This window comes from Leucoraja erinacea, chromosome 7, assembly GCF_028641065.1.
Source record: "Leucoraja erinacea ecotype New England chromosome 7, Leri_hhj_1, whole genome shotgun sequence".
NCBI classification, from domain to species: Eukaryota; Metazoa; Chordata; class Chondrichthyes; order Rajiformes; family Rajidae; genus Leucoraja; species Leucoraja erinaceus.
In genome coordinates this window covers 78,576,727-78,602,689 of record NC_073383.1, presented here as the reverse complement: position 1 = coordinate 78,602,689, position 25,963 = coordinate 78,576,727, and the positions used below count along the sequence as shown (strand labels likewise).

General features: G+C 47.8%; 1 protein-coding gene across 2 annotated transcripts in view; it reads left to right on the top strand.

Moving 5' to 3' along the window:
• The window catches only part of cnppd1 (cyclin Pas1/PHO80 domain containing 1), a 31,814-nt gene extending 14,632 nt beyond the window's left edge, over positions 1 to 17,182 (top strand). Inside the window, exons 4-8 of one of the 2 annotated variants that reach the window (XR_008723789.1) lie at positions 2,277 to 2,405; positions 3,324 to 3,385; positions 9,471 to 9,588; positions 12,715 to 15,315; positions 16,978 to 17,182. Coding sequence is in view for 1 of the 2 variants with exons in the window: in XM_055638805.1 (XP_055494780.1) it covers positions 2,277 to 2,405; positions 3,324 to 3,385; positions 9,471 to 9,588; positions 12,715 to 13,434 (1,029 nt within the window). In the remaining variant the exon portion in view is untranslated. Of the gene's footprint in view, positions 1 to 2,276; positions 2,406 to 3,323; positions 3,386 to 9,470; positions 9,589 to 12,714 lie in introns of both variants that reach the window. The other variant, XM_055638805.1, reaches the window with a different exon arrangement.
• The last annotated feature ends 8,781 nt before the right edge of the window (positions 17,183 to 25,963 follow it).

Here is a 25,963-nt window from a genome sequence, read left to right as displayed (position 1 = left end):
CTGGCTCGAAGGGCCGAGTGGCCTCCTCCTGCACCTATTGTCTATTGACTCACTCTGGCAATGGAAGAGGCCGAGGACAGAAAGGTCAGTGTGAGAATGGGCTTGTTATGAGAAGAGGAGATGAAATGGTTAGCAACCAGGAGGTCTAACAGACCTTGGCGGACCGAGCGCACGTGATCAACAAAATGGTCACCTCGTCAACACTTGTTTTTCCACAGTGTGCCTGTCAGATTCTCAGTATTTTCCAAATAGCTTTCCAACCTACATAGTGTAGTTGCATTAGTTATGGGTGGAAACGGAATAGGATATTTGTGCTTAGCAAACTACTATAATGTAAGGTGGTAATTATCATACAATCTCTCTTTCACTCTGTCAAACTCTATGTTGGTTACCGCATTGCATTTCACAGCTTCCCGTACACAAACACTGGCCCCTTTCCGTCAAGATTCAAGTTCAAGTGAGTTTATTGTCATGTGTTCCTAATAGGACAATGAAATTCTTGCTTTGCTTCAGCACAACAGAACATAGTAGGCATTGACTACAAAACAGATCAGTGTGTCCATATACCATTATATACGTATATACACACATGAATAAATAAACTGATAAAGTGCAAATCACAGATAATGGGCTATTAATGTTCAGTGTTTGGCCGAGCCAGGTTTAATAGCCTGATGGCTGTGGGGAAGTAGCTATTCCTGGACCTGGTCGTTGCAGTCTTCAGGGTACCTTCTACCTGAAGGTAGCAGGGAGATGAGTGTGTGGCCAGGATGGTGTGGGTCCTTGATGATACTGCCAGCCTTTTTGAGGCAGCGACTGCGATAGATCCCCTTGATGGAAGAGAGGTCAGAGCCGATGATGGACTGGGCAGTGTTTACTACTTTTTGTAGTCTTTTCCTCTCCAGGGCACTCAAGTTGCCGAACCAAGCCACGATGCAACTGGTCAGCGTGCTCTCTACTGTGCACCTGTAGAAGTTAGAGAGAGTCCTCCTTGACAAACCGACTCTCTGTAATCTTCTCAGGAAGTAGAGGCGCTGATGAGCTTTCTTAATAATTACATCATTGTTCTCGGACCAGGAAAGATCTTCAGAGATGTGCACGCACAGGAATTTGAAGCTCTTGACCCTTTCAACTATCGACCCGTTTATATAAACGGGACTGTGTGTCCCCATCCTACTCCTTCCAAAGTCCACAATCAGTTCCTTGGTTTTGCTGGTGTTGAGGGCCAGGTTATTGTGCTGGCACCATATGGACAGTCACTCGATCTCTCTTCTATATTCTGACTCATCCCCATCAGTGATACGTCCCACAACAGTGGTGTCATCAGCGAACTTGATGATGGAGTTCGCACTATGACCGGCTACACAGTCATGAGTATAGAGTGAGTACAGCCAATACTAAAGTAACTGTGCTTCATTGGAAACACCATGAGAAACTAGTTTAATGAATTTAGTTGAGGGATAAGTCTTGGTTAAAATACCTGGGTAAACTCGTCAGGACCTACGTGGACCAGCTGGCAGTTATTCACGGACCTCTTTAACCTCTCACTGCACCATTATGAGGATCCCACCTGCTTTAAGAAGAACACTATTGTTCCAGCACCAAAGATTAGTGCGGGTGTCAGGGGATATGGGGAGAAGGCAGGAGAATGGGGTTGACAGGGAGAGATAGATCAGCCATGATTGAACGGCAGAGTAGACTTGATGGGCCGAATGGCCTAATTCTGCTCTGAGAACTTCTTATGAACTTATAAAAGCAAGGTAGCGTGCCTTAATGACTGCTATCCAGGGGCTCTTTTGCTGTTCATTCGATTAGTGTAGTGAAAATATCAAAGATGGATTATGAATCAACCATAACACGTTTGTGTAGAGTTTCCTCTACACAACAGAGACAACGAAAATGCATTTCGTTGTCTCTGTACTGTACACTGACAATGACAATTAAAATTGAATCTGAATCTGAATCTGAATCCTCTCTCTGAGGCCATGTGGATTTCTTCCAAGTGCTCTAGATTTCATTCCAACATTCCAAAAGATGTGTGGGATGGTCGGCTACTTGGTCTCTTTCAATAGTTTTGGGTCAAGACCTGTAGAAGAGTCCCGATCCAAAATGTCTGTCCATTCCCTTCCGCAGATGCTGCCTGCCCGGCTGAGTTCTTCCGGCAGTTTGTGTTTTCGTTGAGTGGTTCCTTCCGCGGGCAGGCAAACCTGTCGCCGTGACGGTGTCCATCCTGCACTCTTTTTTTCTCAACCGGCTTCTTTTGTTTTTTGTCCCAGATGGTCGCCAGCAAGTACTTGTACGATGAGGGGGAAGAGGAGGAGGTGTTCAATGACGAGTGGGGGGCTGCGGGAAAGCTGGACGTTCAAGTGGTCAACACCCTGGAGATGAACTTCCTGCGAGCCATCGTAAGTGATCGGGTCGACCCATTGGAAACGTGTAGAAATTACTTGTAGAAATGTTAAAAAATATTGCACGTAATCTAAACTTGTGGCCCTGTCCCACTGTACGAGGTAATTCAAGAGCTCTCCCGAGTTTAATAACTCATGGTAAGCACGTAGAATGTACGTAGCGGGTACGTCGGAGCTCGGGGATGTCTCTTAGCGGCTCGTAACACTAACGGCGGGTACTCGGGGAAACGCGGTAAGCTCTTGAAGACTCGTGAAGATTTTTCAACACGTTTTGAAAAATGTCCACGAGAGCCCCGAGCACCTACGAGCGGCCGTTACCGTCATTCTCCGAGTTCGAAACAGGGGAAACTCGGTAGAACTCTTGAATTAGCTCGTACAGTGGGACAGGCCCTTTAGTCACAGAGTCATACGTGGAAACACGTCCTTCGGCCCAACTTGCCCGCACCGACCAACATGGCCCACCTACGCTAGTCCCACCTGACTACTTTGTGCCATCCGCCACAATAAAGAATGCTGTGCTGGATGTTTGTATTGTGTGTTCCTTTTTAATTGTACCGCTGCTGGCAAATTCATTTCACTGCACTTATATGTGTATGTGTTGAATAAAACAAATTGATTGATTGATTGCCCAGTCCCCCTTCAACCTGTCCTATCCATGCACCCATCAAAACGTTGCGATAGTACCTGCCCCAACTACCTGCTCCAGCAGCTTGTTCCATTCACCCACCACCCTTTGTGTGGAAAACGTTACCCTCGGGTTCCTATTAAATCTTTCCCCCTTCACCATAAACCTACGTCCTCTGGTTCTCGATTCCCCTACTCAAGGCAAGAGAATCTGTGCGTCTATTCCTCTCAACTGCCTACGTGTGTGTGTGACGGTTTATACTCAATTATTTTTTTTATTTGGCATTGTAGGATTGGAACCTGTACGTTAACACCCAGGAATTCTTTGAGCTTTTGAGTCGCCTGGAGGGAAGGTAGGTGTGCCGTTACTGGGCGTTGGCAAGGAACATAGAAACATACAAACATAGAAATTAGGTGCAGGAGTAGGCCATTCGGCCCTTCGAGCCTGCACCGCCATTCAATATGATCATGGCTGATCATCCAACTCAGTATCCCGTACCTGCCTTCTCTCCATACCCTCTGATCCCCTTAGCCACAAGGGCCACATCTAACTCCCTCTTAAATATAGCCAATGAATTTGCCTCAAGTACCCTCTGTGGCAGAGAGTTCCAGAGATTCACCACTCTCTGTGTGAAAAAGGTTCTTCTCATCTCGGTTTTAAAGGATTTCCCCCCTTATCCTTAAGCTGTGACCCCTTGTCCTGGACTTCCCCAACATCGGGAACAATCTTCCTGCATCTAGCCAGTCCAACCCCTTAAGAATTTTGTAAGTTTCTATAAGATCCCCTCTCAATCTTCTAAATTCGAGAGAGTATAAACCAAGTCTATCCAGTCTTTCTTCATAAGACAGTCCTGACATCCCAGGAATCAGTCTGGTGAACCGTCTCTGCACTCCCTCTATGGCAATAATGTCCTCCCTCAGATTTGGAGACCAAAACTGTACACAATACTCCAGGTGTGGTCTCACCAAGACCCTGTACAACTGCAGTAAAACCTCCCTGCTCCTATACTCAAAACACTAGCTGTGTTTACACACTGTTGCAATGGGAAATAATTAGACTGAGAGCAGCCAAGACATACCCTTAAGGGGCCTGTCCCACTTACGCGATTCTTTTCGGCGACTTCCCGACACCCGTCATAGTCGCAGCCGGTCTGGAAAATGTTCAACGTGTTGAAAACCCAGCGGTGTCACGGGGATGACACGCCTGTATGGTCGTGAGTAGTCGCCCAAAGAGTCGTCCATTTTTCTGGTCGCCGCCAGATTTTCAACACGTTGAAAATATTCGCCGACCTGCTGCGACTATGACGGGTGACGGCAGTCGCCCAAAAAATCGCGTAAGCGGGCAGGACAGGCCCTTAATGCTGCGAAAGAACATCAGGGATTGGAGCAGGAGTTGACCACGAAAGTGTGCTCCAACTTTCAATAGGATTGTGTTCAAGAAGGAACTGCAGATGCTAGAAAATCGAAAGTAGACAAAGGTGCTGGAGAAACTCTCCAAAGGTGCTGGAGAAATCTATGGAGCAAATGGGTCTGAAGAAAGGTTCTGGCCTGAGACGTTGCCTATTTCCTTCGCTCCGTAGATGCTGCTGCACCCGCTGGGTTTCTCCAGCATTTTTGTTTACCTTCAATAGGATTGTGGTTGGTTTTGTTTAGAGATACAGTGCCCCTCCAGAACCAGGGGCCACACAGTCTTAGAATAAAGGGGAGGCCATTTAAGACTGAGGTGAGGAAAAACTTTTCCACCCAGAGAGTTGTGAATTTGGGAAATTCCCTGCCACAGAGGGCAGTGGAGGCCAAGTCACTGGATGGATTTAAGAGAGAGTTAGATAGAGCTCTAGGGGCTAGTGGAATCGAGGGTTATGGGGAGAAGGCAGGCACGGGTTATTGATTGGGGACGAGCAGCCATGATCGCAATGAATGGTGGTGCTGGCTCGAAGGGCCGAATGGCCTCATCCTGCACCTATTTTCTATGTTTCTATGTAGTGCGGAAATACAGGCCCTTCGGCCCCCCCGGGTCTGCGCCGACCAGCGATCCCCGCACACAAACACCATCCTATACCCACTAGGGTGGAGAGTCTTCCTTCTCTCCACAGATGCTGCCTGTCCTGCTGAGTTATTCCAGAATTTTGTGTCTTCCTTCGATTTAAATCAGCATCTGAGGTTCCTTCCTACTCAAAGAAGCCATTGAAGTACCTGCCTCGACTACCTCCTGCGGCATCCCGCTCCATACACCCACCACCCTCTGTGTGGAAAAAGTTACCCCACAGGTTCTTATTAAATCTTTTCCCCCTCACCTTAAACCTGGTTCTTGATTCCCCTACTTTGAGTGAAATACTCTGTGTTATACCCTATCTAATCCTCTAATGATCTTCTACCCTTCATAAGGTCACCCCTCATCCTCATGCGTGCCAAGGAACACAGTCCTAGCCTGCTCAACATCTCATAGAAACATAGAAATTAGGTGCAGGAGTAGGCCATTCGGCCCTTCGAGCCTGCACCGCCATTCAATATGATCGTGGCTGATCATCCAACTCAGTATCCTGTACCTGCCTTCCCTCCATACCCCCTGATCCCTTTAGCCACAAGGGCCACATCTAACTCCCTCTTAAATATAGCCAATGAACTGGCCTCGACTACTCTCTGTGGCAGAGATTTCCAGAGATTCACCACTCTCTGTGTGAAAAAAGTTCTTCTCATCTTGGTTTTAAATGATTTCCCCCTTACCCTTAAGCTGTGACCCCTTGTCCTGGACTTCCCTAACATCGGGAACAATCTTCCTGCATCTAGCCTGTCCAACCCCTTAAGAATTTTGTAAGTTTCTATAAGATCCCCTCTCAATCTTCTAAATTCTAGAGAGTATAAATCAAGTCTATCCAGTCTTTCTTCATAAGACAGTCCTGACATCCCAGGAATCAGTCTGGTGAACCGTCTCTGCACTCCCTCTATAGCTCTATAGCATCTCCCTATAGCTTAGGCCCTCGAGTCCTGGCAACATCCTCGTTAATCTTCCCTACACCCTTTCCACATCGATCTCTCTAGTCTAAACCTGCAAACCTTTATCCTGATACCGTGAGCCTTTCTAATTACCCGCATGCTAAGACTGAACTCTATAATTACTGCAAATTAGGTGGCAGAGTGAGTGGCGCAGCAGGTAGAGCCGCCGCCTCACGGCACGAGAGACTGGTTTGATCCTGACCCAGGGCGCTGTCGGGGGTGGAGTTTGCATGTTTTCCCTGTGACTGCATGGCATTCCTCCTCCGGGCGCTCTTGTCCCCTCCAACATTTCAAAGGCGTGCGGGTTTGTAGGTTAATTGCACTTGGTGTGAAGGGAGTCGGTGGGAAAGCGGGATAGCGTAGAAACAAGTGTGAACGGGTGATTGATAGTCGGCAAGGACGATGGGCCAAAGGGCCTGTTTCCCTGATTTAATCTTTAAATCGATTCAAGTAAGGAGAAGGTAGAAAAAAATACTGGAGAAACTCAGAGGGTGAAAGCAGCATCTATGGAGCGAAGGAAATAGGTGACGTTTCGGGTGGAGACCCTTCTTCAGATTGATGTCGGGAGGGGGTGGGGGGGGACAAAGAAAGGAAGAGGCGGAGACCGTATCAACTCTTATTGTAGAGTCATGGGGGTCATATGGCATGAAAACAGGCCCTTCGGCCCAACTTGGCAACACCGGCCAACATGCCCCAATTTACACTAGTCCGCACTGCCTGCATTTGACCCCTAAACCAATCCTATCCTATGGGGGTGGGGGGGGGGGGGGGTGGGAACAAGAAAGGAAGAGGCGGAGACAGTGGGCTGTGGGAGAGCTGGGAAGGGGAGGGGAAGCCGGGACTACCTGAAATTGGAGAAGTCAATGTTCATACCGCTGGGGTGTAAACTACCCAAGCGAAATATGAGGCGCTGCTGCTCCAATTTGCGGTGGGACTCAGTCTGGCCATGGAGGAGGGCCAGGACAGAAAGGTCGGATTCGGAATGGGAGGGGGAGTTGAAGTGCTGAGCCACCGGGAGATCAGGCTTGTTAGTGCAAACTGAGCGGAGGTGTTGGGCGAAGCGATCGCCAAGCCTGCGCTTGGTCTCACCGATGTAGAGCAGCTGACACCTAGCGCAGCGGATGCAATAGATGTTGTGGTCGTAGAGTCGGAGGGACGGGGGGGGGGGGGGGGGGGGGGTCACAGAGGGGGGATTAAGTAAGGAGGTGCTGTTATGAATCCACATATTTATTTGTGTAGTCACCCATTCAGTCCTGGGCCCTGCCTTGAAAAGCAAGAGTCTTTATCGGACCCAGTGCAATAGCAATGCTGTGGGGTTTTCGCCAACTGTCCATGGATATAGTTGTTCCCATCACAGCCTGGTTTGGGCTCCATCCAAGACGTCAGGAAATTGCAGAGAATTGTGGACGCAGCCCAGACCATCACGCAAACCCACCTCCCTTTTCCATTGACTCCATCCATACCCCACGCTGCCTCGGCAAGGCCAGCAGCATCATCAAGGACCAGTCGCACCCTGGCCACTCCTTCCCTCTCCCCTCTCACATCGGGCAAGAGGGACAGAAGTGTGAAAACGCAGAACCTCCAGAATTCAGGGTAGACAGAAAAATGCTGGAGACACACACCTCCAGATTCTTCCCAATTGTCATAATGCAACTGAACCACCCTATCACCAACTAGAGAATGGTCTTGAACGACCATCTACCTCATTGGAGACCGTCAGATCATTTTTAAATGCACTTTACTAGACTTTATCTTGCTCTAAAACGTTATGCCCTTCATCCTGCGGTTGGCTTGGTTGTAATCGTGTATAGTTTGGATTTCACTGACTGAATAGTGCACAGCAAAAGGTCTTTTCACTGTATCTCGGTACACGTGACACTAATCTAAACTAATGGTGGACAAAAATGCTGGAGAAACGCAGCGGGTGAGGCAGCATCTATGGAGCGAAGGAAATAGGCAACGTTTCGGGACGAAACGTTGCCTATTTCCTTCGCTCCATAGATGCTGCCTCACCCGCTGAGTTTCTCCAGCATTTTTGTCTACCTTCGATTTTGCAGCATCTTCAGTTCCTTCTTAGTTCCTTCCTTTCTTCTCACCCTGGCCACAAACTCTTTGAATCACTTCCCTCTGGAAGGCGACTCCGGACTGTCAAAGCTGCCACAGCCAGACATAAAAACTGTTTTTTATCCACGAGTAGTTGCTCCACTCAACAGCCATAAACTTTTCTCGTTTGGAGTCCATAAATATACGTTCAAAGGCATATCATAGAATAGGCTTTTAGTTAATGCTGGTTTAGCAACTTGATGTTTATACTCATGCGTTGGTGTGTACCCGATATCAAAAACAGACCTGGAGAAAAAGAAGAGAGCAAATAGATTGATATTAAGTAAGTAGATAAGTTTATTGGCCAAGTATTCACATACAAGGAATTTGCCTTGGTGCTCCGCCCACAAGTAACAACATGACATACAGTGGCAGTTACGAATGACTCAGCAAACACTAAACATTAATAATAACAATAAGACATTCATGATAAAACACCATTGATCAAGCATGTGAACCAATAAAATACCAAATCAAAGGGAGGCTACAGATTTTTGGCTGTTGAGTAGAGCAACTACTCGTGGATAAAAAAACTGTTTTTATGTCTGGCTGTGGCAGCTTTGACAGTCCGGAGTCACCTTCCAGAGGGAAATGATTCGAAGAGTTTGTGGCCAGGGTGAGAGGGGTCAGAGGTTGACTTTCATATGAAGAAAGACTGGATAGACTCGGCTTGTACTCGCTAGAATTTAGAAGATTGAGGGGGGATCTAATAGAAACTTACAAAATTCTTAAGGGGTTGGCCAGGCTAGATGCAGGAAGATTATTCCCGATGTTGGGGAAGTCCAGAACTAGGGGTCACAGTTTAAGGATAAGAGGGAAATCTTTTAGGACCAAGATGAGAAAATCATTTTTTACACAGAGAGTGGTGAATCTGTGGAATTCTCTGCCACAGAAGGTAGTTGAGGCCACAGTTCATTGGCTATATTTAAGAGTGAGTTAGATGTGGCCCTTGTGGCTAAAGGGATCAGTGGGTATGGAGAGAAGGCAGGTACAGGATACTGAGTTGGATGATCAGCCATGATCATATTGAATGGCGGTGCAGGCTCGAAGGGACGAATGGCCTACTCCTGCACCTATTTTCTAAGTTTCTATGATCACTGGTCGGCAAGGACTCGGTGGGCTGAAGGGTCCTTTTCCGTGCTGTATCTCTATAAAGTTAAGATACATTACGTAGAACACAAAAGTGCTGGAGTAACTCAGCTGGTCAAGTACCATCACTGGAAAAGATTGATAGGCGATATTTCGGGGCGGGGACCCTTGTTCGGAAGAGATACAGGTAGATCACGTAACCTTCCGTGCTGCAAGGATTTTTATCGTGTGCTTCAATTTCTTTCTTTGTAGGGTGGCCGAGTCGCAGGGACTAAAACGAGGCTGGTTCACATACACGGACTTGTGTGTGTTGCTGGAGCAGGCGCTGTGGCAACAGGTGTTTTCAGAATTCTACCAGCATGTTGTCAAGGTAGCTTTCATTCACACCCATAACAATTGTTTGATTGTTTGATTTGTGTTGAAAGGGACGGCACGGAGCAACTAGTTATGCAAGTTTAAGTTGCATTTAACTGTGATCAAGTATGCAACATAGCACCCGGGCCTGGCGACTCTCAGCATGCCGCTCACAAAAGTGGATCTGCCATCATTCATTACAATCGCACCACTCTTTTAAACCTCTACCAGAGCTGCCAAGTAGTACGGATTTTCCATATTTGGTGCGGAAATGCGATAAGAATGCGGAGATACAATTTTGCTTTTTAATACGGATTTTTTTTAAACCGGCCCGACTTTCTGTTTCATCTTGCTGCTTAACAAATGCAAGAAAAATGCAAAAAAGTCATACTGTACCTCTAAAAGTTATAGCAGATTAAATCTAGTAGCATTTTAAATTTCAAGATCTGGATGATTATTTTTGTAAGCGTTGATCTGCCTGTCCCACTACAGGTTTACATAGAAACATAGAAAATAGGTGCAGGAGTAGGCCATTCGGCCCTTCGAGCCTGCACCGCCATTTAATATGATCATGGCTGATCATCCAACTCAGTATCCTGTACCTGCCTTCTCTCCATACCCCCTGATCCCTTTAGCCACAAGGGCCACATCTAACTCCCTCTTAAATATAGTCAATGAACTGGCCTCAACTACCTTCTGTGGCAGAGAATTCCACAGATTCACCACTCTGTGTGTGAAAAATGATTTTCTCAACTCGGTCCTAAAAGACTTCCCCCTTATCCTTAAACTGTGTGACTCCTTGTTCTGGACTTCCCCAACATCGGGAACAATCTTCCTGCATCTAGCCTGTCCAACCCCTTAAGAATTTTGTAAGTTTCTATAAGATCCCCCCTCAATCTTCTAAATTCTAGCGAGTACAAGCCGAGTCTATCCAGTCTTTCTTCATATGAAAGTCCTGCCATCCCAGGAATCAGTCTGGTGAACCTTCTCTGTACTCCCTCTGTGGCAAGAATGCCTTTCCTCAGATTAGGAGACCAAAACTGTACGCAATACTCCAGGTGTGGTCTCACCAAGGCCCTGTACAACTGCAGTAGAACCTCAGGTTACACAAAAAAGCTGGAGAAACTCAGCGGGTGCAGCAGCATCTATGGAGCGAAGGAAATAGGCAACGTTTCGGGCCGAAACCCTTCTTCGAGTCTGAAGAAGGGTTTCGGCCCGAAACGTTGCCTATTTCCTTCGCTCCATAGATGCTGCTGCACCCGCTGAGTTTCTCCAGCTTTTTTGTGTAACCTTCGATTCTCCAGCATCTGCAGTTCCCTCTTAAACAAAATGCAGTAGAACCTCCCTGCTCCTATACTCAAATCCTTTTGCTATGAATGCTAACATACCATTCGCTTTCTTCAACAGCGCTGTCAGTTTAGCGCGTGGGGATTTAAACCAAGAGCTGTCCGCTAGGGCTCTATGGGTTCTAAATATAGCGCTACCAGCTGGAGCGCTATGGGCTTTACACATAGCGCTATGGCCACAGCTGTTTGGTGAGGGAGAGAGGGAGAGGGAGGGAGGGAATAAGAGAGGGACAGTACAAAAAAGGAAGGAGAGAGGAAGGGAGAGGGAGGCTTCCAAAATGGCTTCTACATCATCATCTGGTGCTAAAAGCAGGAAGCAGCCGTTCAAACAGCAGTATACAAGGAGATGGCAATGAATGCACTGTCAAGTAAGGTGCGTGGAAGACATGCAATTGGGAGCAAAGTTATGCATTCCTGTACTCTTACATGGGTATGACCGCATGTAAGAAAAATCAAACAAAATTGCACCGCGTAGAAATACTGATTTCCTCAGCAAAATACTGATTTTACAGGTACTAGAATACTGAAATTCTCTGACAAAACTTGGCAGCTCTGCTCTACTCTCCCAACGGTTATCTTGCACGAAACGTGTGAGAAAGAACTGCAGATGCTGGATAAAATCGAAGGAAGACACAAATTGCTGGAGTAACTCAGCTGGGTGAGGCAGCATCTGTGGAGAGAAGGAATGGGGGTGACGTTTCGGGTCTCGACCCGAAACGTCACCCCCATTCCTTCTCTCCACAGATGCTGCCTCACCCGCTGAGTTACTCCTGCATTTTGTGTCTACCTTGCACTAAACCAACATTCCCTTTCTCCTGTATCTGTACACTGTTGCCGGCCTGATTGTCATCGTGTATATTCTGTCCGCTGACTGGATGGCACGCAACAGAAATGCTTTTCGCTGCACCTCGGTACACGTGACAATAAAGTAGCGGTAAACTGGAAAATAATTCTCTGTGACTCAGTATGGTTCGGTCCCGACTATGTGTGCTGTCTGTACGCTCACTCCAAATACAGGTTTGTTGGTCAATTGGCTTTGCATAAATGGAGATTGTCCCTAGTGTGTGTAGGATAGTGTTAAGGGCCTGTCCCACTGTCCCGAGTTACTCACGAATTCTCCCGAGTTTTACCCTTGATTCCACATAACACCATATCTTGCTTCTTGGTTTCTTGACCCTCCTTAATATTCTAAGTGGAATTTAAACTGGAGGTGTATAACATATAACAATGACAGCACGGAAACAGGCCATCTCGGCCCTTCTAGTCCGTGCCGAACACTTACTCTCACCTAGTCCCATCTACCTGCACTCAGACCATAACCCTCCATTCCTTTCCCGTCCATATACCTATCCAATTTTTTTATAAATGATAAAAACGAACTTGGAGAATGTCCGTAGGAGTCTGTAGATGTATTGTAGCGGCTCATTATGCCAGCCGTAGGTACTCGCGGCATCGGGTAAGTCAGGAGTTACACGAAAAGGCTGGAGAAACTCAGCGGGTGCAGCAGCATCTATGGAGCGAAGGAAATAGGCAACGTTTCGGGCCGAAACCCTTCTTCAGACGTCGGGACGTTTTTTCCAGCATGACTAAAAAGTCCACGAGCAAAAAGATAGTCGGGAGTAGGAGTTCGTAGATCACAAAAATCTCGATTTTTTTTTTTTTTTTTAAGGTCCTTTCAACTCGGCAGAGGACTCGGGAAAGTGGGACGGGCCCTATAATGTGCGGGGATCGCTGATCGGTGCGGACTGGGTGTTTCCTTGTGGCACCTCCAAACTAACCTCGACTCTCTGTTGCAGGTTGCATGCATGCTGGGGTTCGTCTACCTGACGGGCGTGGCAGGAATAATCGCCGGCTCAGCGATCGCCCGCCAGGCCGTGTACTCGAGGGGCCAGGCCGACCCGTTCCCCAGCGCCGACAAACCGGTGGTGGGCCAAGGAGTTGTCCTGGACCGAGCGAAATGCCGGCAGGAGGCCGAGCCCTTCCCGCCGTTCAACCCAGCGGTGGCTGACGTGGCCAAGCCTCCGGGCTCTCCCTCCGGCCTCTGTTGCTGCCTGTTGGAAAATGACTCGAGGTGGACAAATTCCGGCTTTGCCATGTCGGCCCTGTGCACCTGGGGGGCTGCCCTGACCTCCTTCACTTACGTTACTGACCAGGGGAACCTCCGAGAGGAGCTGAGGATCCCACCGCCCATTTCCTGTTCTACTTGTTGCAAGCTGCAGGGCGAGACCGGGATGGCAGTCCAATGCAGGGCATCGAACCAGACGTCCATTAAGATCTCCTTCCGCCACAGCCCGTCGGAACTCCTCTGCGCCTTCGGATCGCGGGGCGTGTTCTCCCCCGGGTGTAGAGGTTGCACACAGGACAGGGCGGTAAACGTAAAGAAGCCTCCTCCAACCCCCAGCTTCCAGCGGCTCATGGACCTTCTCTGCCTCCCCGGTTCCCTGAGGATGAGAAGCTGCCCGACAGAAACACCAACAGCGTTCAACCAGCTCGTCATACCCGTCTTGCCCAGTTAGGCAGTCAGTCCCCCTTCCTTTCCCAGCATTTAGAATTCGGAACCATTCTATGAACCCGATTCCCCACTTGCGATCATTCGACTTCAATCTCAAAACCCAGCAATTAGACCAGCAGGACAGTCACTGCAGCATGATCTCGGCCTCCACCAGAATCCTGGGCCTGATCTGGCAGCTGTTCCCAACTTGCGACCATGCACACAAGCTAGATTTGCTAATAACCTGTCGAAGCGGAGTGAACTCGCCAACATTGATAGGTGTACGTGCTGTTGTAACTCCAGGATACAATTGTGAGCAGCGGCACACTCGCACCTCTCTCAGCATCAGCGGCCTTCAGCAATAAATTTGATACATTCAAAGTCACTTTCATGTACATAGAGCCCCGCACATAGCAATCCTCTCAAAACGGTCCCTCTGCGGAGTATTACTTTGAGAGGAGGCGGCTTTACTCTGCCGGAGAATACAGCGGCGGTTTTGTGCCTAGCAACTCGCAAGAGGAGAGACACAAAATGGAGGATCTCGTCCTCGGTGCTGCCAGCCGATGAGAGAACGAGCAATGGAATTACTTTTAACGCAAAATCTCAACCAGCTGGGGCCAGTTAACCTGCAACTCTTATTTGGTATCTCACCTAAAGGACATCATTGACACCAGGAGCTTGGGGCTTGTGCTCAACGTGCTTAGAACAGCGCCTGCTACTACTGGTCCTTCTCAGCAAACATACCCGACACTCGACAGCGTGCGGCGTTACTTTTAAGTCGCAGAATTCGAAGTTTGCAGGATTTCTAGACTCTTCTGCACCTTTTGTACAGCTATTTGAAGACCTTTTATAACGAAACGGGTTTGATGAAGGCATCGAGGAATCGGAGGTGGAATCCAAAATGGTCGCCTAATTTTTTGTGGAATCCAAAATGGTTGCCTACCGATGCTGGAAAACCTGAGGAAAAGTGATACAACTTGTGACCATGCACAAAAGCTAGATGTACTAATGACCTGTCTTGTGCAGTATGATTAGACTACATCGGGTATAGCATTTACAATGCATTTACATAGCATTACAATTTACAGTAGTTGGGTTATTTGGAACCTTTGCTTTAACTCTCTAGTTTTTTTTATTCAGGAGTGATTTTCTAACGTGGGGGGGATCTAAGCTGCGTTTCCTACAGTCATTTGGGGGAGATTGTAAGTCTCTTGAGTAGCCAAACAAACCACATTTAAACTATTGCTGGGTGACGGAGGAAATCGGCAAAATGTCCCCAGCTTTTCATGCAAGAAACTGCAGATGCTGCAATCTTGAACAGGACAAAATATGCTGGAATCTGGAACAGAACTGGAGGGTCTTGGTGGGTGTGGGTGGGGATGGGCAGACAACATTTCGGGTCGGACCGAAGAAGGGTCCCAACCCGAAACGTCGTCCATCCTTTCCCTCCACAAATGCTGCCTGACTCGCCGAGACCCTCCAGCATATTGTGTTTTACTATTTTTAATAGATTCTATGCTCATCCCATATACCTACCATTCTAAATATCATAATATTATAATCTCGGACCATGCACCTCTAACATTTACAAGGGGTCACAGTTTAAGGATAAGGGGGAAGTATTTAGGACCAAGATGAGAAAAACATTTTTCACACAGAGAGTGGTGAATCTGTGGAATTCTCTGCCACAGAAGGTAGTTGAGGCCAGTTCATTGGCTATATTTAAGAGGGAGTTAGATGTGGCCCTTGTGGCTAAAGGGATCAGGGGGTATGGAGAGAAGGCAGGTACGGGATACTGAGTTGGATGATCAGCCGTGATCATATTGAATGGCGGTGCGGGCTCGAAGGGCCGAATGGCCTACTCCTGCACCTATTTTCTATGTTTCTATGTATGGAGAGAAGGCAGGTACAGGATACTGAGTTGGATGATGAGCCATGATCATATTGAATGGCGGTGTAGGTTCGAAGGGCCGAATGGCCTACTCCTGCACCTATTTTCTATGTTTCTATGTAAGATGGTTACAAATAACTTGCAATGTCGACGCAAGGAACTGCAGATGCTGGTTTGCAACAAAAAAAAAGACATATCAAAGAGCTGGAGTAACTCTGTGGGTCAGCCAGCACCTCTGGAGAAAATGGTTAGGTGATGTTCAGTCTGATCCAAAATGTCACCTCCCCATTTTCTCCAGATGCCAACTGACCCGCTGAGCTATTCCGGTAGTATGTAATTTTTCCAGCATCAGCTGTTCCTTGCGTCTCTTGTTGCTTGGTGGGATTACACAGCATAACTTAGGGGCGGAACAGTGGCGCTGCGGTAGAGTTGCTGCCTTACAAAGCCAGGGACCTGGGTTCGATCCCGACTACGCTTGCTTGCCTGTATGGAGTTTGCATGTTCTCCCCGTGACCTGCGTGGGTTTTCACCGGGAGCTCCGGTTCCCTCCCACGTACGGGTTTGTAGGTTAACTGGTTTAGTACAAATGGAAGTTGCCCCTCGTGTGCAGGATGGTGTTAGAGTGTACGGGGATCGCTGGACAGTACGGTCTCGGTGGGCCAAAGGGCCTGCATCTCTGAGTTTAAACTAAACCCCAGTCTCACAAATGATCGACGACCCAGCCAGCGCTAATCCGGTGTGGAATCTGCTGATTTCAGCCAGAACATTGGTGAACGAACATTCCTTTTTGTTACTGATTCCAGCACCCATGAGGGTTGGGGGGGGGGGGGGGGATGAGTGTTGGTTTAAACCAGCATCTGCAGTTCCTTCCTATACAGAAGCATAGCATTTGATGAGTCATAGATAGTCAGAACCTTGTTCCCAGTGTGGAAATGTCAAAGGCATAGCTTTAAAGTGAGAGTGGCAAAGCTTAAAGGAGATGCGTGGAGCAGGTTTTTTGGTACACAGTGGTGGGTGGCTGTAACGCACGCGCTGCCAGGGGTGGTGGTGGAGGCGGATATGATAGTGGCTTAAGAGGCTTTGGGATAGGCATAGATAAGGGCTCGAAAAGATAGTGGAGTCGGGGGATATGGGGAGAAGGCAGGAACGGGGTACTGATTGTGGATGATCAGCCTTGATCACATTGAATGGCGGTGCTGGCTTGAAGGGCCGCATGGCCTACTCCTGCACCTATTGTCTATTGTCTATTTATGACATTCGGCATGGACATTGTGAGCCAAGGGGCCTGTCTCTGTGCAGTGGTTTTCTATGTTCTATGTTAAAATGGACGAAAATTGGAGTGCAGGCAGGGATTTAATAAAAAGTCAGTATGGTTTCTCATGAAGTCACTCAGTATAAATATCCCATCCTTATAAGTTAATAGGAATATCCCTGTGACAATGATTAAAACGTCAGCTTAGTTCTCCTGCACTGAATTATGCCCCTGTCCCACCTAGGAAACCTGAACGGAAACCTCTGGAGACTTTGTGCCCCACACAAGGTTTCCGTGCAGTTCCCGGAGGTTTTTGGTCAGTCTCCCTACCTGCAACCACCTGCAACCTCCGGGAACCACACGGAAACCTTGGGTGGGGCGCAAAGTCTCCAGAGGTTTCCGTTTAGGTTTCCTAGGTGGGACAGGGGCATCAGTAGTGGTGACAACTAAGTATTTCAAGCCACTTCCGGTTGTCACAGTGGGTGTATCAAATAATCCGAAAGACAGCAAGACTGTATATTTTATCAGAAATTATGGATATTATTAAGCGGGAAATCAAATGTCCTGCTGTTTTGTAATGGCCAAACTGTTTTTATCATGAAAGATGAAATAAAATGCACAAGCAACAAATATTTATGCTGTGACTGAAATTCATTCTTTGGAAGTGAGAATAAGAAGCCAAGTCCCCCAAGGTTGAGGACACCTTGCTAAACACTTGGACTCCCCTTCCCATTCCACACTGGCCTTTCTGTCCTGGGCCTCCTCCATTGTGAGGGTGAGACCAAACACAAATTGGAGGAACAGCACCTCGTATAGGTTGCCTGGGCAGCTTGCACCCCAGCGGCATGAACATTGACTTCTCTAACTCTAAGTAACCCTTGCTTTCCCCCTCTCTCCCGCTCTCTCTCTCTCCACCCCTCCCCCTTCCCAGTTCTCTGACCAGTCTGTCTGTCACTGATTACAGGTAGACAAAAATGCTGGAGAAACTCAGCGGGTGCAGCAGCATCTATGGAGCGAAGGAAATAGGCGACGTTTCGGGCCAAGACCGTTCTTCAGACTGATGGGGGGGAGGGAAGAAAGGAAAAAGGAGGAGGAGCCAGAGGGCTGGGGGATGGGAGGAGACAGCAAGGACTAACAAAATTGGGAGAATTCAATGTTCATGCCCCCAGGATGCTGACTCCCCAAGCGGAATATGAGGTGCTGTTCCTCCAATTTCCGGTGTTGCTCGCTCTGGCCATGGAGGAGACCCAGGACAGTATCTCGGTGGGAAAGAATTGCAGATGCCGGTTTAAATCAAAGACAGACAAAAAAAATGCTGGAGTAACTCAGTGGGACCGGCAGCATCTCTGGAGAGAAGGAATGGGCGACATTTCGGGTCGAGACCCGACGAAGGGTTTGAAGGAGGGTCTCGAACCCGAAACGTCGCCCATTACCTTCTCTCCAGAGATGCTGCCCGTCCCGCTGAGTTACTCCCAACATTTTGCGTCGATCTTCTGTTTAAACCAGCATCTGCAGTTCTCTTCCACCTCCATTCTATCCATTCTTGGGGCTACGCATGATCCAGTCCCGTCCACAGGCGGGGTGGGAGGCATAGTCATACAGCATGGAAACTTGCCCATGCCTATGTCCCATCTACCCATATCCCACCTGCCTGTGCTTGACCAATATCTTCCAAGCCTTTATTTTTAATATTGTTATCCTACCTACCTCAACTACCTCCTCTGCCTCATGCTTGACCACAATATCTGCCCTTCAAGTTCCTATCAAATTTTCTAGAATTTAGAAGATTGATCTTATAGAATCGTACTACCTGGACCTCAATTGTTCCCTAGTCCAGAACTCCTCTGGCAGCTATTTTAGGACCGATGATATTGGCCCCAGTCACTCTTGCCATAGAGGGAGTACGAAAAGTTCACCCCTTCCTGGGATGTCAGACTTTCATATGAAGAAAGACTGGATAGACTCGGCTTGTACTCGCTAGAATTTAGAGATTGAGGGGGGATCTTATAGAAACTTACTAAATTCTTAAGGGGTTGGACAGGCTAGATGCAGGAAGATTGTTCCCGATGTTGGGGAAGTCCAGGACAAGGGGTCACAGTTTAAGGATAAAGGGGAAATCGTTTAGGACCGAGATAAGAAAAACATTTTTCACACAGAGAGTGGTGAATCTGTGGAATTCTCTGCCACAGAAGGTAGTTGAGGCCACAGTTCATTGGCTGTATTTAAGAGGGAGTTAGATGTGGCCGTTGTGGCTAAGGGGATCAGGGGGTATGGAGAGAAGGCAGGTACAGGATACTGAGTTGGATGATCAGCCATGATCATATTGAATGGCGGTGCAGGCTCGAAGGGCCGAATGGCCTACTCCTGCACCTATTTTCTATGTTTCTCTTACCTTAAACCTATTCCCTCTGGTTTGTGATATCCCTATCTATTCCACTCATGATCTTACATACCTCTCCAGGATCACCACTCATCCTCCTGGGCTGAAAAGAAATCGAGTCCTAGCCTGCTCAACCTCTCCCTATACCCCAGGCCCTAAAGTCCTGCCCAGTTCCTCCAGCACTTTGTGTTTTGTTCAAGATTCCAGCATCTGCAGTTCCTTGTGGTGTCATTCCAGGTCTACCTTCTTCTATCCGTGCGGGAAGAAGGCTGGCGGAGAGGAGAGGAGAAGCAGGCAATAGGCTGATATAGCAGATGGGGTGTTTTGATAGATGGTTGGACAAGGGCCAGGGATGAAAAGACAAGGTGGAGAAACAAAATGAAATGAAGAGTAGTGAATTGTGAAGGACTGTAGGTGGGAAGGGAAGGGAGAAATAGGTATGAATCTTGGTGGACCGCAGGGAATAGATGGGAGGGTGGGATGAAGGGGGAGGGGTGGGGGTGGTTTACCCTACTAGCAGTTACCCAAAATTGGTGCATTTAATATTCATGCCATTGGGCTGTAAGCAACGCAAGCGGAATAAGAGGTGCAGCTCCTCCAGCTTGCATGTGGCTTCAATCCGGCAACAGAGAAAGCCCAGGATAGAAAGGTCAGCATGGGAATGGAAAGGGAAGGGGGGGGGGAGTTAAAATGGGTCGATGTCGGGAGACCCAGTCGGCGTTGCCTTGGTAGACCAAAACGCTCACCAAATCTTGCCCTTGTGTTTAAGAAGCAACTGCAGATGCTGGAAAATCGAAGGTAGACAAAAGTGCTGGAGAAACTCAGCGGGTGCAGCAGCATCTATGGAGCGAAGGAAATAGGCAACGTTGCGGGCCGAAACCCGTCTTCAGACATCTGGCCCTTGCCCAGAATCTTAGAAACATAGAAAATAGGTGCAGGAGTAGGCCATTCGAGCCCTTCGAGCCTGCACCGCCATTCAATATGATCATGGCTGATCATCCAACTCGGTATCGTGTACCTGCCTTCTCTCCATACCCCCTGATCCCTTCAGCCATAAGGGCCACATCTAACTCCCTCTTAAATATAGCCAATGAACTGGCCTCAACTACCTTCTGTGGCAGAGAATTCCATAGATTCACCACTCTCTGTGTGAAAAATGTTTTCCTCATCTCGGTCCTAAAATATTTCCCCCTTATCCTTAAACTGTGACCCCTTGTTCTGGACTTTCCAACATTGGAAACAATCTTCCTGTATCTAGCCTGTCCAACCCCTTAAGAATTTTGTACGTTTCTATAAGATCCCCCCTCAATCTTCTAAATTCTAGCGAGTACAAACCGAGTCTATCCAGTCTTTCTTCATATGAAAGTCCTGACATCCCAGGAATCAGTCTGGTGAACCTTCTCTGTACTCCCTCTATGGCAAGAATGCCTTTCCTCAGATTAGGAGACCAAAACTGTACGTAATACTCCAGGTGTGGTCTCACCAAGACCCTGTACAACTACAGTAGAACCTCCCTGCTCCTATGCTCAAATCCTTTTGCTATGAATGCTAACATACCATTCGCCTTCTTCACTGCCTGCTCCACCTGCATGCCTACTTTCAATGACTGGTGTACCATGACACCCTTTTTAATGACTGGTGTACCATGACACCCAGGTCTCGTCGCATCTCCCCCTTTCCTAATCGGCCACCATTCAGATAATAGTCTACTTTCCTGTTTTTCCCACCAGAGTGGATAACCTCACATTTATCCACATTATACTGCATCTGCCATGCATTTGCCCACTCACCCAGCCTATCCAAGTCACCTTGCAGCCTCTTCACAGCTAACACTGCCCCCCTTGCCTTTGCTTGTGATGTCAACAAACCCCATTCTATTGTTGCATTCCAATTTAGATCTTGGTTCATGATTGCCACCTGTACTGAGGTGCAGTGAAAGACTCTGTGGCATTTTCTATATGAACCCCTCCCCACCCCCCCCCCCAACCCCCCACCCACCCCCAGAAAAAAAGGGACAGGTTTCGAAGGGTTCAACATCACAAATTGGTGTCGTGAGTGGAAAATGATCGCGGAGTTAAAACAAACATCGAATACTTCGCTCAGAGTTCTGGATCCTGGTGATATGATAACAGTTATTGTTTGGATTTGGAACTCTGAGATTTGCTGAACAAATAATTTTGGAACCCTTCACTGATTCGACTCGATGATTATATCCGAAGGACCTGTTGAAAAGCTTGGAAGGAAGAAAGGTAATCTGGTCAATGAATTTATTAGTTATTTGTAAATTAGTATTAAATTATCCAGTTGCCCGAAATATTAATCCATAGACACGAGCACAACCTTCTCTGTACTCCCTCTATGGCAAGTGTAGACTTGATGGGCCACAAAAACGAATGGCCTAATTCTGCTCCTATGGTTTATGAACTTATATCCTGTTCCACAAGTTTTTTTTGTTTTATTAGTCTCAGAGATAGAGCATGGCATCAGGCCCTTCAGCCCATCACCAGAGTATACTAGTTCTATGTGATCTCATGGATTCTCCATACATTCGGGGCAAGTTAGGGAGGCCGATTAACCCACAGCGGCTCAGCGGTGGAGATGCTGCCTGACCGCCAGAGACCCGGGTTCAATCCTGACTATGGGTGCTATCTGTGTGGAGTTTGCACGTTCTCCCTGTGACCGCGTGGATGTTCTCTGGGATCCCGGGTTTCCTCCCACTCCAAAGACGCGCAGGTTTGTAGGTTGATCGGCTTCGGTAAAATTGTAAATGGTCCCTAGTGGAATGTAGGATCGCGTTATAGTGTACGGGGTGATCGCTGGTCTGTGCAGGCCCGGTGGGACGAATGGCCTGTTTCCATGCTATATGTTTCTAATCATACGGGGGGGGGTGGAAGGAATCTGGGGGCCCTGGAGGAAACCCATAGGCTCACAGGGAGAACGTACAAATTCCACACTGACGACAAACGAGGTTAGGATTGAGTCCGTGTCACTGGTGCTGTGAAGCAGCAGCTCTATCAGCGGTGCCACTGTGCCCACCACGAAGGTGTCGATGGTCTTTCCATAGGTATTCTCCCAACTCTGGCCACATCATAGCAAAAGGATTTGAGTACAGGAGCAGGGAGGTTCTACTGCAGTTGTACAGGGTGTGACCACACCTGGAGTATTTCGTACAGTTTTGGTCTCCTAACCTGAGGAAGGACATTCTTGCCATAGAGGGAGTACAGAGAAGGTTCACCAGACTGATTCCTGGGATGTCAGGACTTCCATATGAAGAAAGACTGGATAAACTCGGCTTGTACTCGCTAGAATTTAGAAGATTGAGGGGGGATCTTATAGAAGCTTACAAAATTCTTAAGGGGTTGGACAGGCTAGATGCAGGATGATTGTTCCTGATTTTGGGGAAGTCCAGAACAAGGGGTCACAGTCTAAGGATAAGGGGGAAATCTTTTTGGACCGAGGTGAGAAAAACATTTTTCACACAGAGAGTGGCGAATCTCTGGAATTCTCTGCCACAGAAGGTAGTTGAGGCCAGTTCATTGGCTATATTTAAGAGGGAGTTAGATGTAGCCCTTGTGGCTAAAGGGATCAGGGGGTATGGAGAGAAGGCAGGTACAGGATACTGAGTTGGATGATCAGCCATGATCATATTGAATGGCGGTGCAGGCTCGAAGGGCTGAATGAAGGGTGGGAGGGGGGAGGGAGGGGGCAGGAAGAAGAAAGGAAGAGGAGGAGCCAGAGGGCTGAGGGAGAGTTGAGAAAGGGAGGAGACAGTAAGGGCTACCGGAAATTGGAGAAGTCAACGTTCATACCACTAGGGTGCAGACTGCCCAAGCGGAATATGAGGTGCTGCTCCTCCAATTTCCGGTGGTGCTCACTCTGGCCATGGAGGAGGCCCAGGACAGAAAGGTTGGATTCGGAATGGGAGGGGGAGTTGAAGTGCTGAGCTATAGGGAGGTCGGGTTGGTTAATGCGGACCGAGCGGAGGTGTTCGGCGAAACGATCGCCAAGCCTACGCTTGGTCTCACCGATGTAGATCAGATGACATCTAGAGCAGCGAATGCAATAGATGAGGTTGGAGGAGATGCAGGTGAACCTCTGTCGCACCTGGAACGACTGCTTGGGTCCTTGAATGGAGTCGAGGGAGGAGGTAAAGTGACAATTGCAGCATCTCCTGCGGTTGCAAGGGAAAGTGCACGGGGAGGGGGTGGTGCGGGCGGGTGAGGGAAGAATTGACCAGGGAGTTACGGAGGGAGTGGTCTTTGCTGAAAGCAGATGGGGGGGAGATGGGAAGATGTGGCGAGTGGTGGGATCAGGATGGAGGTGGCGAAAGTGACGGAGGATTATTTGTTGTATGTGACGGCTGGTGGGGTGGAAGGTGAGGACTAGGGGGACTCTGCCCTTGTTTCGAGTGGGGGGATGGGGAGAGAGAGCAGTGTTACGGGGTATTGAAGAAACCCTGGTGAGAGCCTCATCTATAGTAGGGGAGGGGGACCCCCGTTGCCTGAAGAATGAGGACATTTCCGATGCCCTGGTGTGGAACACCTCATCCTGGGAGCAGATGCGGTGTAGACGGAGGAATTGGGACAGACATATGCAGACACATACACAGATATGTCTACATAGAGGGACATATACAGACGCATATACATAGGCAGACTGGTGGGTAAGTGGAGATATTTAGGTAGACAGACACATAGATAGATAGTTGATGAAGATGTTTAAATAGACACATATAGATAGGTAGATGTATAGATTTACACATGGACAGGCTAGATGCAGGAAGATTGTTCCCGATGTTGGGGAAGTCCAGAACAAGGGGTCACAGTTTAAGGATAAGGGGGAAATATTTTTTGGGATGAGAAATGAGATGAGACCGAGATGAGAAAAAAGATTTTTAACACAGAGAGTGGTGAATCTCTGGAACTCTCTGCCACAGAAGGTAGTTGAGGCCACAGTTCATTGGCTATATTTAAGAGGGAGTTAGATGTAGCCCTTGTGGCTAAAGGGATCAGGGGGTATGGAGAGAAGGCAGGTACAGGATACTGTGTTGGATGATCAACCATGATCATATTGAATGGCGGTGCAGGCTCGAAGGGCTGAATGGCCTACTCCTGCACCTATTTTCTATGTTTCTATGACCCAGCATCTTAACTTCGCAATGTAGATTATTGGCAATGAAGAGTTAAAAGGGGAGTTGACGGGTGTGTGTGTGAGCGGGAATAAGGTGCTGGGCCTCTAACTCGGGCCTACTCCTGCACCTATTTTCTATGTTTCTGTATGGACATCCGGGAGGCGCTACAGGTCTCTCCGTTGCCGGACCAGCAGGTTCAGGAACAGCTTCTTCCCTGCGGCTGTTACACAACTTAACTCTGCACCTTGGTGATTTGCCAGTCACCCCCCCTCCCCCCCCCTTCGCTCTTCTGGGTGAGATGCTAACTGCATTTTGTTGTCTCTGTACCGTACACTGCACAAGATCGAATCTGAATCATAAACAGACAGGTAGAACAAGAATGTGGAAGAAATTAATTTAGATGGAATGAAAGGAAAATGAAAAGCGGAGATTTCGCAGGTTTGCTTTCGAGACTTATACCCGTGTTTTGTCCAGATTTGTATTCATGCCTATTATGTTCTGTTGTGCTGAAGCAAAGCGAGAATTTCATTGTCCGATCAGGGATACATGACAATAAACTCTCTTGAATCTTGAGACTTTATTGCATGATATCATGGGGAGATGTTTGCAGTTAACTGACTTCACCACAGAATTAGCCGACAGTTATACAGTGCAGTAAACAACTTTTGTTATTTGTCAGATACGACTATACAAAAATATACTATCTACTATATGGGCACCAATTATTTCATTTGTCATAACATACTTTTTTGTTTATGTCAATCGTATTCATAGAAACATAGAAAATAGGTGCAGGAGTAGGCCATTCGGCCCTTCTAGCCTGCACCGCCATTCAATATGATCATGGCTGATCATCCAACTCAGTATCCTGTACCTGCCTTCTCTCCATACCCCCTGATCCCTTTAGCCACACCTAACTCCCTCTTAAATATGGCTAATGGACTGGCCTCAACTACTTTCTGTGGCAGAGAATTCCACAGATTTACCACTCTCTGTGTGAAAAAAAAATTCTCTTCTCGGTCCTAAAAGACTTATCCTTAAACTGTGACCCTGTGTTCTGGACTTCCCCAACATCGGGAACAATCTTCCTGCATCTAGCCTGTCCAACACCTTAAGAATTTTGTACGTTTCTATAAGATACCCCCTCAATCTTCTAAATTCTAGCGAGTACAAGCCGAGTCTATCCAGTCTTTCTTCATATGAAAGTCCTGACATCCCAGGGATCAGTCTGGTGAACCTTCTCTGTACTCCCTCTATGGCCAGAATGTCTTTCCTCAGATTAGGAGACCAAAACTGTACGCAATACTCCAGGTGTGGTCTCACCAAGACCCTGTACAATTGCAGTAGAATCTCCCATCTCCTATACTCAAATCCTTTTGCTATGAATGCTAACATACCATTCGCTTTCTTCACTGCCTGCTGCACCTCCATGCCTACTTTCAATGGCTGGTGTACCATGACACCCAGGTCTTGTTGCATCTCCCCTTTTCCTAATCGGCCACGATTAACATGTAGTTAGAGATGTTCAGGTAGACACATAGTTGATAGAGCTGTATAGATATAAACAGACACATGTAAATAGAGATGTTTCTGCAGACACACCCAGTTATTAGAGATGTGTCGATGGACTGACATAGAAACAAGAGATAGACATTGAGACATACACAGAGACACGAACACACATAGACAGGCAGAGCCAACAGATAGACAGAGACACACACAAAGACAGACATGGAGACACAGACAAACATGGAGACACACACACATGGACAGACACAGGGACACACACAGACACACACATATTAGACAGACATGCAGACACACACACACACACACACCCCCACATGGAGACACAGACATGGAGACACGCACAGACAGACACAGCAACACACACAGTCAC